Source organism: Chelonoidis abingdonii, chromosome 6 (assembly GCF_003597395.2).
Source record: "Chelonoidis abingdonii isolate Lonesome George chromosome 6, CheloAbing_2.0, whole genome shotgun sequence".
Classification (NCBI taxonomy): Eukaryota; Metazoa; Chordata; order Testudines; family Testudinidae; genus Chelonoidis; species Chelonoidis abingdonii.
In genome coordinates this window covers 105,704,148-105,716,938 of record NC_133774.1, presented here as the reverse complement: position 1 = coordinate 105,716,938, position 12,791 = coordinate 105,704,148, and the positions used below count along the sequence as shown (strand labels likewise).

General features: G+C 38.6%; 1 protein-coding gene across 11 annotated transcripts in view; it reads left to right on the top strand.

The window, feature by feature from the left end:
* Positions 1-12,791, top strand: part of FOCAD (focadhesin) — a 211,513-nt gene that overhangs the window by 165,350 nt on the left and 33,372 nt on the right. For all 11 annotated transcript variants that reach the window (XM_032797563.2, XM_032797567.1, XM_032797566.2 and 8 more), the window contains 5 exons: positions 412-453; positions 3,799-3,907; positions 7,507-7,623; positions 9,972-10,210; positions 12,000-12,089. In XM_032797563.2, coding sequence (XP_032653454.1) covers positions 412-453; positions 3,799-3,907; positions 7,507-7,623; positions 9,972-10,210; positions 12,000-12,089 — 597 coding nt within the window. The remainder of the gene's footprint in view (positions 1-411; positions 454-3,798; positions 3,908-7,506; positions 7,624-9,971; positions 10,211-11,999; positions 12,090-12,791) is intronic.

Genomic DNA, 12,791 nt, shown 5'->3' with positions numbered 1-12,791 from the left:
GTTGCTTTCACGGAGGAAGGAATGAGTGACGACGTTTACCCAGAATCACCCGCGACGCTGTTTTTGCACCATCATGCATTGGGATCTCAACCCAGAATTGCAGTGGGTAGGGGAGACTGCGGGAACTATGGGATAGCTACGGGATAGCTATCCACAGTGCAACACTTCAGAAATCGACGCTAGCCTCGGTACATGGACGCACACCGCCGAATTAATGTGCTTAGTGTAGCCGCGTGCATTCAACTTTATACAATCTGTTTTACAAAACCAGTTTATGTAAAATCGGAATAATCTCGTAGCGTAGACATACCCATAGTCAGTTGGAGGACTAGAGGGAAAATGTATCATGGCCAAGTTCATGCTGCAATGTAAAGTACAATGTGCTAACTTTACTTTTTGTCTCTCCTGCAGGGTCAGAGACATGCTGACTGATGTTATCAAGGGTGCTTCAAAGTAAGAATTGTTCCTTTATTAGAGGCTAGAGAGTGATTTCCTCTGGATTTTTTTCATTGTGTGTGATGTAAGCCAATATTTCCTGTTGATGTGATTTCAACTCATAGCCACAGGTATAAGGATAGGCACTTTCCCTCCATGTACTGCATTGTATAGTTGGCTAGGTGCGTTTTTGAAGAATTAGGTATAGGCTACTCAAAAGGCAGAATACCACTCTATGCACTATTGGTCCGATCTTGTATGGCAAAGAATTTTCCTTAAGTCATTCTTTTTATAATTTTATTCCTCTCAGCTGTCTCTGGGGTGGAACATCACCTCTTTAAAGCTAACCCTCTGTCTCTCACTCTTAAGTGCTCCTGCTAGTGTCCAGACCCCTCTCCCTCCTGAAGATAGATGCAGATACATGTTTTCAGGCTGTCACTGGCATGTTAGCTCATGGCATTGGGTTAGCAGTGAACACTCTGGTTCCACCATCAGTCATTACTGAAAGACTTTAGGAATGGTTGCTAGTGGCTTGATTTCTTCCCTGTGTACACGTACTTCATTGATGGACATCACTTCACTGTACTCTGGTTGGTTAACCTGGATAACAGCTTCTTGTACTTGACCAGACTGGTGCCAAAAGCTGCGAATCTGGATAAAAATAACTCTTAAAATCACGGGCTCTGCCATGGAGATCGCAGCAGTGATAGAACCACATTGCTATTTATCATAGCCTGATTCAGTGGGTGGTACCTGCTGGAGCTGCAGAAAAGATTAGTCTTAAATATATTGGGAAATTCAGAGTTCTGGCAGTTCTAGATATTCAAATTTTCGGTAAAGATTTTAAAGGTTTTTGCCTTTTTAACCACGCAGCTGTTCTTGGTGAATGCTGCTGTTGGAAATGTTCACATTCACATGCTTCCCTGCCAATCTACCTTCAGGTAGTTCACTCCTGGGTAGAGGAGGAGATGAAGAAGAGGAACTGATTAAAATGGAACTCTATATTTTAGCTACTCATTAAATGCCTATGAAAAGTTAGAGAAGTAAAGGTTGAAATCCTTTGTGTAACTACTATAAAGAGCAACATACAATACAGGGACATAATGAATTCTCAGAATGTCATTTCCTGGCTCCAAGTAACAAGAGCCTATTTATTGAAAAAGAATGTACAAGGTTTTTGTCATGAAAATAGTTCACTGGTCAAATTAGTTCATTAGGTAACTTTTCACTGTTGGTTCCTGGGGTTACACACTCTTCATGGCTAGCTTCTAGAGGTTTCCCGTGGACAGACCATGCCGCTGGAGCTTTTGCTATGTTTTGTGTTTTTTCATAGTCTAACTTCAGTAAATTCCAGGATAAAATGGTCTAGTCTTTGAAACATTTTTGGTTTTTCTCATAGAACCTAGTGGTTTGGGGTCTGTGGTGTTGTCTGTATGCTGACAGGCTGATACTTTGTTCTATGACAGTGGAATGTTTTTTATGAATTTAAGGCATCCAGGTGAGGGAGGCCAGTTTAAATATGTCTAACAGTTGAGGCATTTTAGAATGCAACCACTGTCACTAGCAATAGACATAAAAATAAATGGCTACATCAATAAATTCAGAAGTGATTTAAGGTAACAGAAGAAGAATACTCTGAGAAATGAACTAGCCACCTAATCAAAATTATTTTAGCTCTCTCTGATCCAGAGTGGTCTGAGTTTAGTGTCCCAGAGCTGAAAAGTCAGTGACATTCCATTAAGACACTCATCTGCCTTATCAAAAAACTGTTTTCAGATGCAAAAAGAAATCTCTAAAGACAGGAGAATGGGTTTGAGCTTTCAGAGTAGTGCATATTTATAGTAGTAGTTGAGCATTCTTTCTGGATATGCAATACAGTGATGCAGCGTGTAAAAACGGAAACTGAATGTAGAATACTTCATTTAACCAGTACTGTATATTACATCAGCATTCAGTATGATGGTATTTCACATCATATTCTATTCTATCATATTCTTTGTTCTATTCTACATATTACCTAAAAGGTAGACTACAGGATTACAAGGAAGTACTTGGAGCCTATTTTTGCAGTCCTTTTTCTGGACATAATCTGAATGCCAATGTCTTTGTTTTGGGAAAATTTTAAGAAAAAGTATCTCAAAGAATTTAGCAGGAAAGGCTCAGAAGAGTACCTGTTCCCTAGCAATTTTTAGAATCAAGATGATAGCAATCTGAATTTTAATTGATGGGAAAGCTTGGATATGAAAACCCAGTTTTCCTCTTCCTCATTTCTAGTACATACACAAGCACAGAGCCTCAAAAGTGCCTAACAGTGGCTGTAGTGTATTGTAGCATAATTCATATTTAAAAGTGTCAGTGCTGGCCACAACTCTAGTTGCACCTGATGTCTCACAAGGTAAAAAACTTGGTGCTGGTTTTCTCCGTATAATTTCTTTGACGTTTAGGATTTTTTTATGCGTTTTAACCTTGCAGACCTGATTACTGCTTCACTGCCTGATTCCTATATGCTGAAAGAGTATGGCTAAGCCACTCATGCACCTAACTCCACAGCTACCGGAAACTGATCTGTTTATAACAAGAAACTTTAAAATACCAAAATACCGAGGGAGCTTACATTTACCCAGCATTGTAAGCAAATCCTGTGCACATCTATGAGAGTGTTCCAATCTGTGTACCAGGGAAGAGTTGCATTTCTGTGCTAGCACATATTGGAACTTTTTCTTCATTACATTTGTATGAAATCTTAATGCTCTGTGGTAAGAATGCCACACAACACTTAGCTGCATAAAGCTTTATAGCCAGGTAAGACTGTGGCTTGTTTTGTGGCGCTGTGTGTGTGTATACGAGCCACTGCTGCTACTGTAATAAGCACCTACCTCTCCAAGCATTGCACACTTTTGAAAGAGTGTGACTGCTAGACTCAGCCATGTCAAGTTTTTTGCAAGATTAGTACACCATCAGACAAATTATATAGAAAGAATTTTAGATCTTTTCAGCAAAAGCAAAATATATAAATAGTGTGAGGCAGACTGTTTAGCTTCAACAGACTTTCTTTAGTTGCATCAATAGTCTCTCTCTCATATACATATACATTGTGTTAGGCTTTGGATGACAAAGAGGCAAAAAGAAAACTATTGAAACAGTAAGCTTAGTTTCCTCCCATCTCACTGTGATGTGAGGGTGAGATGTGGGGCACTTGCACTGGGTCAGTGAACCATCTGAGATAGTTAACTTTGAGAATCTCGCTGAAAGGTTGGTATTTGCTATACAGAACGCTGGTGGCATGTGCTTTCCCAATTACTAGTGTGTTTCATTACCTCAATCTCTTATGTCTCATTAATTACTGTTCATTCTTTTCAACAGAGACAGCCCAGTGGTGAAAGGAAACTGTATCTTAGCTTTAACTGGCCTTGCTGTTGCTGTGGCAAAATATGAAAATAGCCTTTCTTCAGACACTGAAGTAGGACCAGAGGTGAGTTGAACCTTAGAAACACTGTTTTTTGTCATCTTAATGTGACTTACAATCCAAACAAATTGTGACGTTGCATGGCTGAGAGGTCTGATAATGGAATGCAGAACCCCTCACTCTCTCATATCTGTTCATATCCAGTCCTGCTCAGTAGTGACCGTCTGCTAGCTCTGCTCTGTGTGAAATCAGCCCGGTGGTCTCAATATGTGTGCTTCTCACACAAAATGCCACAATTGACACATTTTGTTATCAGTATTGTCAGAGCAGAGAAAGGTCCAGTAGATGTTGAGGCTCCCCCACCTGCTTTCTCCAGATCAGATTTAATAAAATGTTTTGAGAGAGTTTGCAGTGCCACTGTCTGTGCTCTACCTGTACTGCAGCTCAATAGAGGACTTCGCTTTCTGGGACTGGCAATCTGGCACTTGTCATGAGCTCTAAATTCGCACCTGGAAAAGATCATTTGTTTTAGAAATAGATATATCCACAGTATGTGTAGGTGTGTGATTTATGTATATAAATAATTACATACACAACTTTTGTCCTTGTGTCCTTTGCCTCAGAATATGGGCACTGGCATTCTTCTTATGTTGACCTCAAATCCTTAACCTTGGTGCATAATTGGGTCAGGCAAGGAGAACACCCATTCTGCTTGAAGATCATTATTAACTTGAATCTATTTTTCAGCTAGTAAAGTAATAATGAGTTGCTGGTATTTCCCAGTGTAACACAGTACAAACTGATAGATAGTTTGGCTCAAGAAGCTGCTTGTAACACTTTAAATAATAAAAAATATAACTAGGAGGAGAGGGAAATGTGGATTGTAGCTAAATGTGAAAAGTAGGATTATTATGCCCAACTTTTCAGTGCAATAGAAACACCACAAACTAATAGTCTGAATCTGTCTTATGTTAATTACCTTCCCACTGGGTCTGTATGGGCTGGAAGAACTGTGAAGGGCCACAGCAGCTGGGAATGCCACACACTGTTCTGCACTGACCACTCTGTCCAGGTCAGGAACAGTTTCGACAGGCTCTGGAAGGACAATAATTCAGCCTTTTTATTGATGAAAAACATGGTCATGATGTAAAGCCCTAAGGAGGTTAAAGTGAAAAAAAGTATGTATCTTTAAGACTCAAAGGACTTCAGAGTGAAAGGAATGAAGATTTACTTGATACATTGTGGTCTCCAGGTATTCTTGCCCCAGTGCCAGAAAAATCTGCCTGTTGTCTCCATCATGTAGCTGGTTTTCAACATGCTAACTTCCTGAAGATTCTTCTGAAACCCAGTCTCCATTAGTTTACTGTGGTATCCTGCTACTAGGTCAATCTTTGTCCCAGTTATTTGGACTCACTGTTAATATTTGTTTCATTCTTGCATTTTTAGTGTTTTTACTTTGATTAATAGCAGCTGTCAGAACAGAGTGGAGCATATTACAGTAGTGGTGTGTTTGAGATTTTGCTTGTCTGGCCAAAGTGTTGAAGACCCTGCCTGTGTAAGCTCCAAAGAAGGCTGGAACTTGAATTTGATTTAAACAACCTATGTTTTCAGAAAGTCAGCCTTATTCTCAGAGGTGTGACATTAGCACTTGTTAGGGAACTGAGGATACAGCTAAAGAGCTACAGAGCCTTTTCACTTATGGTTCACCAGTTTGACTCTAGATCAGCTCAGTCACAGTTAAAAGTTATTTCCACCTAATGGAAGTTCTGGTAGTTTCTGTACGAGAGGTGTGGGGTGTGACCTATTCCATGTTCCATATCACAAATTCATTTCCATCTCTTTTCACTAGATTTCAAGCTCTTTGGGGCAAGGGCAGTCTCTTGCGAAAGTGTTTGTGCAGTGCCTAGCATGATGGATTCTCTAGCAAGAGCTCCTGAAACAGGGACAAAAATTGCATTGTGTGATTAATTTGTAAAAATTGGCAACACTGTAAATTGCCATAGACAGTTATGGTTAGGAAGAGTTCAAAAAATCAGAAAACAGACCCCAAAGCCATGATTTCATCAGTTCACAATGTTTGCCCTTTTTGGGTTGGCAATACTGAATTTTTGATATGAGTGACCTTCAGGAGCCTTTCCAGTTAGTTCTACTAGGAAAACAAATATGGAAGCATTAGTAAATTGTGGGAAAAACTACATCTATATTTCAGTACGTTTATTCAACTGTGGTTTTAAACACATCTTATCAAGCTAATGAGCAAAAAATATAACAACATATGTTCTGTCTGCAAGTTCCTGGGTCATGTTAGTGGAAATAGTACTTCTGGGAAATGGAATGAAGCTTTTCTCCATAAGGGGTGCCAGAGAACAAATTCAATCAAGCGAATTCATAAAATATTTGTATCCTTAACACCTACAACTGCTATTCACTTACAGCTACTAAATTGACTTATTATAACATGAAATATTGAAATAGGACCGTGTGATTTCCTATTCTAAATGATAGGGTTTTTTTCATCTTTTCTCAAGTGGAATAATAATCTTCATTCTGTCCTGCGTTCTATTTCTAAGTCTGTCACAGTCTTTAGGGGACCTTTGGCAAGTCTCAATCTATCTGAGTCGGTTTCTTGAGTTGTAGAGTGTCCCAGACACATTTTAAGGCTGGCTTTGTTCATTTTGTAAAGCACCTTGAGAGACTCGGGTGGAGAGCACTACATAAGCACACAATATTTGTTGTTATTTCGCTAACAATGTTATGACTGATGCACATACTGCTTTCTATTTATGTGAAAATTGTCTGTTATCCATTTTATTTCTGTCTCAAGGAGAAAAGGTCTTTTTAGGACTGATTTCCAGAAGGGAAATTACAGTCTGTTACTGGGGGCATGGGTCAGGGTACTGTATTGTTAGAGGTGCCATCCATACATGGCACACTTTAATCCATGTATCATTTATTGCATTGGTAAATTGCACTTCCTGTGTCATAGTGACACCTCAGTTTGCTGTTTATTTTCTGTGTACATGTTCTGTTTGTGTCTGTTGTTTTAATACATTCTGTTCGTGCTACAGCAGAAACAATTAAACAGAATATGAAAAGACGCTGTTTGACTGAGACACAAATTGTGGTCCTGTCTGCCCATATATAGTGGCTGCCCACATAAAATTAAAGATCCCATGTCATTTTTCAAGAGATGAAAAATATTTAACTATAGTGTCCTTGGAGAATATCATGCTGTCCATTCAGCCTGAAAATTTTCAAGTTTTCATACATGATTTTTGTTTCCACATTTAATTTATGCCAGGTTCTAGGAAAATTGAAACAGGCAGTTACTTGCTCATATTGAGCCATAACAGTTTAAGGCTGTGTTTTTTCCCCTGTACTGCTGCTAGTTTTGGGCCTGATTCAGTGATCTTTGCTGTCATTGAATAATACCTTATTCTGCTAACTTCATGGAATGATTTGTGGGAATAAAATGTGCTACTCGTAAGTAAGAATGGCAGAATTAGACTCTTGTTGCGTAGCTAAATACTTCATAGTTCGCACATCAGCTGCTGAATCTATCTTCTGTCATTGAATGTGGACTGGTTTAAGAATAGAAATGAATTAATATTTGGAAGCTGTTAGTTAATGTTTATTGGCTTATGTCATTTTTTCATTGCCTATAGACTGAACCTGATTTTCTTCCCACAAAACACTGGATTTCTATGGTGATAGAAACACTCCTTAGTATTGTGAACAGTCGCTATCGTGCTAAAGGTCAAGTTTTCCCTTGGTTCTACCAGGTACGTCTAGAAGTATAAAAATATATAATGAAAGAGTGTAAAACAGTAACTATTATGGGCAAGAGAATAGGTATTTGGATTTAGTGATCTTAATGTTGATGATTATATGAAATTGTTTAATCTTGGTTTCACTGATGCTATTAATTCTTGCAAAAAGATGTGTGGGAGGATGAGAAGACTTTATTTTATTTTTTAGCAAATTTTGCTTCTTATTTTTAAATTTTTTCCTCAGATTTTTTCCTTCAACTGTCTCTTGAATTTTCTTCTGTTTGAGTTTCAGCAGTTATTGCTATTTATTTCTTTCTAATTTTTTTTTGCTGTTTAAAAACCCCCCAACCCTAACCTCCATAACATTTCAACCTGCATGTACAAAACTTAACAATAAAACTTTAGCATATCAACCTAAATAGATTCTCACACCGCACCACAAATCAAAATTCTGAGTTTGAATAAAAACGTGACTCTTAAATCATGCTCTATAGGTTGTATAACTCTGACTCTGAATGGGGAGTTATGCAGTGAAGGTCCTTCCCCTGAAAATGCCTTGTTCAACTCCCATATCTAGGGACTATTAGCAGAAGCATTCTATCTGATTTCAGACTTATAACTAGAAACTAAACCATGAACCTGAACTCCTTGAATAGCATCTGGAGGTGAACTGGAAGCCAGTGTAGTCTTCAGGAAGCAGGTATCATATGTTCTGTGCAGATACCACTGCTAAGTACATTGCAACTGTGTTGTGCATTAGCTAAAACTTCCTTTCTAGATTGTCTTCAAAACTGTATCCTTGTATAGAACACTTTGCAGAAAGAGCTTCCAAGGGCACTGTATAACAGTGAGCCTTATTGAAAAAGGGTGAGCATACTCCTTTCCCAGGGGAAGACGCAACTTCTGACCCTGTCTGCGTTCTTCCATCTACCTAATAATATCACGTCGATCTGAGCTTCAACCACCTTGCCATTATCTATGTTTCTGTCTTGGCCAGTCTGCAGGGAAAGCAAAGAAGCCACACAGCTTGGGTTAGATGAGAGTAACATAGAGTGGGGTGTAAGCCATATGATGGAACCGCAGCTCCAGTCCTCTCTCTGTCTCCCTAGTGGCCTCACATAGACTGAACAGAAGGGAGCTAATAGAGTGGTTCCTGAGAGAGGTGCAAGAAGTGGCTCAAGATGAATGAGCATTTGTACAAAAACTCTGTCTACAATCTCTGTCAAAGGAAGGAACTAATCCATAAAGGGTGGTCACATTCAGCCACCTCAACAAAACATCAAGGGCAACAGTACTGAAGACTGATAGATCTAAAAGAGTTCATACCAACCCTAGTCCTTTGTCATCACCGGGGGGGGGCCCAGACCACCAAAACCAGTGCAGTTTTAACACCACTTGCAAATATAATGCCAGACTGCCAAGGGCCAAGGAAATCCATGGACTCAGTTGGTACTAGAGTTAATACGTTGCAATCTTCCAAAAAACCTGCCTCCAAAAGTGGTACAATTTAAAAAGACATTGTATTTTTGAGACAGAGCCCAAGGACTTCATTCACAGCAGTTCCCTCTTCCAAAAATACAATATATTTTAAAATGTTTCTTCTTTCTCAGTTTGTAAATTTCAAACGACAAAGCCTCCTGTAGAAATCACCGCTCAACAGGATACCTGGCATTCTGATTTGAATCTTTTTCTTACCATAATTATATATAAGCTAATACACATATAGTAAGCTATTGCATATAATCAGCTTTTATTTATAGCTTTGTAAATAGAGGCAGTTACCGGGATTTCAGCTTTTAAAACAGAAAGGAATTTAAAGCCTTTGTGGTGAATAATCTGTCTCCTGGGAAGCTTTTCCACCAAAAATTTTTCAGGATCTGCTGATGTTTTTCCATTCTGGACTTGATGCTTCCCCACCGCTAAAGCAGCATTTTTTTTTCTTCCTGATAAATTCCTGGCTTTCTGTAATTACGGAATTGCATGCCTGTTTTTATGTACACATACATGAGTTGGATCATTCTACTGAATATTTTAGCAAGAAAGCTGAATATGAAAACAGAGAAATGCATTTATGCTCAGACCAGCTATTGAATTCCTATTTCCCTCACCCACTTTGTTTTTAATTCCATATTTACTCATTCTGTTTTGATTCTAGAAGGTATATATTCAATTACCATATTATTAAACTGGTTGTGAGGGGAAAGGAAATGTTGCTGCAGGCAAATCCATGAAATAGTATATGCTCCCAAATAGAAATGCAATTACAGTACTGTATGCTGTATATTTTTACATTCCTAAAATACTGTTTTCCCTCACAAATTGGAGAAAAGAACAAAAAAGTCTTTTTTAATGTGTCCTAGAAATCTTATTCTGGTGAAAACACAGCCAGTGCCATTGCTCGCTCCTGTGCAGCCACTGCTTTGTCTCTCTTGGTGCCAGTTTTCATTGTATCCTGCAAGGAGAAGGTTGAGGAAGTCCTGAGTGTACTGACTGCCAGGTTACCTGGGAAACCAAATGCTGATGAGTCTCAAGCTGTTCAAATCCACATAGGCCTTGCTTTGGGGATGTTTATTTCACGTTTGTTTGAAGAAAAAGTAAGGTATGGATTACAGTCTACAGCAGGTGTGTAAATAACTAACTTCTTCCCCTTCCCGTAATGTGGCATTTAAGTTCTGCAGAATAAAGTGTTTACATTTTGTAGTCTAATGATTCCCAAGGTCTATTGCATGATTACTTAAGACATCTTTTTTATTTCTTGATTAATCTCTTCTTCTTCCCCTCCTCTGTTGTTATTGCCATACTGTGCTGGGTGTGCTTGTTTAAATACAGCATCACACTTTCAAGATTAATGATGTGTTTTAGTTTTCATAACTGTGTAGGTGTTAAGATGCTTGTGTGACTCACTTAAGTGATACAGCCACAAAAAGAATGTTAAGGGGATTAGCTATCCTTATTTATAGCATTGTATAGTGGTATTCACGATTGTAAAAACATGATGTGCTGTGCTGCAGAAGTATGACATACAACAAGAATGTCTAGTTACTTGCACCTGATGCTAAACATCTTGGCTGCATCATGAAACACACAACTTTCTAAGAGCTATATATCCAGTATAACGGATCTTCTTTAAATGTATCGTTACTCTGTGGGGTGAAGACAGCATTTTCAGGGACTTTTTGATAGAAGTTATCCTACAGCATATCTGCAAAGTTGAAAGGAGTCTCTCCAAGATGATTGCCACAGATTCCTGAATGTTGCCAAGAAATTCAGGCACTCCCCTTAGGCTGTCGATGTTTTTACTTCATGACTTTTAGGGTTTGTGTTTGCTTACACCTTTAGTAAAATACTGGTACTGGATTTAGGTCTTGCTGGCATAGCTATTATTTTTATCCCTTCAAGCTGATGGTTTCTGAATCATCTCCCTTGGCTAAAATGCATTTTGCATTAATGCGCTACCCTGATACTCAATACTAAGGAGATAATGGGAAAATAAGATTGCCCTGCTTTTTAAAAACCTACAGCACAGTTTGAGGATATATTGCCTCTTGATAATTAGTCAGTAGTGACAACTGAGCTACAGATAAGCCATAAAAGCCTTCTGAGAAAACAGGATTAGATCATCACACTGTACCAGGGGACCTGAAATATAGTTTGACTTTTTTTATTTTTTGAAAGGAGAATAGCAAGAGAGGACATTTTTTTTAAATTCCTTACATATTAAGGCAGGTTAGTTTTTCTTTTTTTGTCCCCAAATTTTCTCCGTCATAGATATTCCTTAAATTTAGCTACCAAACTCTGACTTAGGAAAGTATTTATGTTGAACGTAGAGATAATTTATACCAAAGTCTTCGTACTGTTTAAGAGGATTTTCAGCACAGTCTGTAAGCAAGAAATCCCTTGGGGGTTAGTTCAGGATGTTCAGGCCTCTTTCTCCAAATAAAATCCAAGGATTTTGCTTTTCATTTGTGGTGCCAGTGGTGAGGGAGCAACTTTTCAAGACTGAGTCACAAAATGAAATTTTAAAATATTAAGCCTGTGAAAAATTAAAGTTGTAGCTGCAGCTAATTTTTATGGAGCATGTAGTACTGTGGTTTTCTTCCTTTTTGGTGTTAGTAGTAAAGGTCTCAGGCTTGTCTGTGAGTGCTGCCTCACTACAACTGAGACAGTTAGAAACAGTGATGGGTTCTGAAGTGGATTCGTAGACTTCAGCTGTACATGTATTTGTGTGAAAGCACAAAAAATGAACAGTCGTGCACTTACATAGAATGAGAATCTATTTTTTTTAGCAAATAAAAAATAATGTTGAATGGCAAGTTCATTCTTCCCAATATCACAAGCAGCATGAAGAACTGAACAGTGTCTTTTTCTATTTTATTTCTTTTTTGTAGTGATGTTTCTGGCCAACAGATGAATTTACTTCTAATGAAGTCCCTTGATGCATTGGAAGATTGCTGCTTTGACACCAGTCTGGAGTACAAGTAGGTTTATTCCATTACTGATGTCAGTATTTACTGTGATTGATACCATTTGTATAGGCCATTAGGGCTTCAGCCCACAAATTCTGAATTTAGGACTACAAACCTGTTGCTATGGGGAGACTGATCCTGTCCTTGGATACTTCTACCTGTCTTGTGTCTTCTAAATCAATTACCATGCTCATTTTAACACAAATGTTAGGATTAAAAATTCAGTTATCTTGTTCATTGGAGATGGAGCAGCAGGCAGTGACAGCAGTTTGAGGTAGAGCATTGTTGCGTACCTTACCTGCACGTGCTCATTAATGAAAAACACTTTTGAAAGTGCCCCTCAGTGTTCTTCTATAGCTGGCAAGATGTTGAATGGAGTCTAGTTTCTGCTGCTTCAGAGCCTATTACTGGAATGTGCATGTGTGCACAATATAGTCTGAGCCATAGGAGTGGCTGCCTCGTATGGCTCCTTTATCTGGGAGAGCCAGCCTGTTAAATTAACAGCTGTGGATGGCATGAAGAATATGAAGGGAGGCAAATGTATGTCATATGCTGCGGGTGCCTTGAAGAAAGAAGCAGTGTGTCAGCAGGGCAAGAAATCTTTGAAGAATATTCATAGTTACCAACATAGGTAAGCCCAGAAGTATCCACATACTGAATTATTTCCTGTACATTAGTTGCCATTTAACAATCAACATGTACCACAGAATGGCA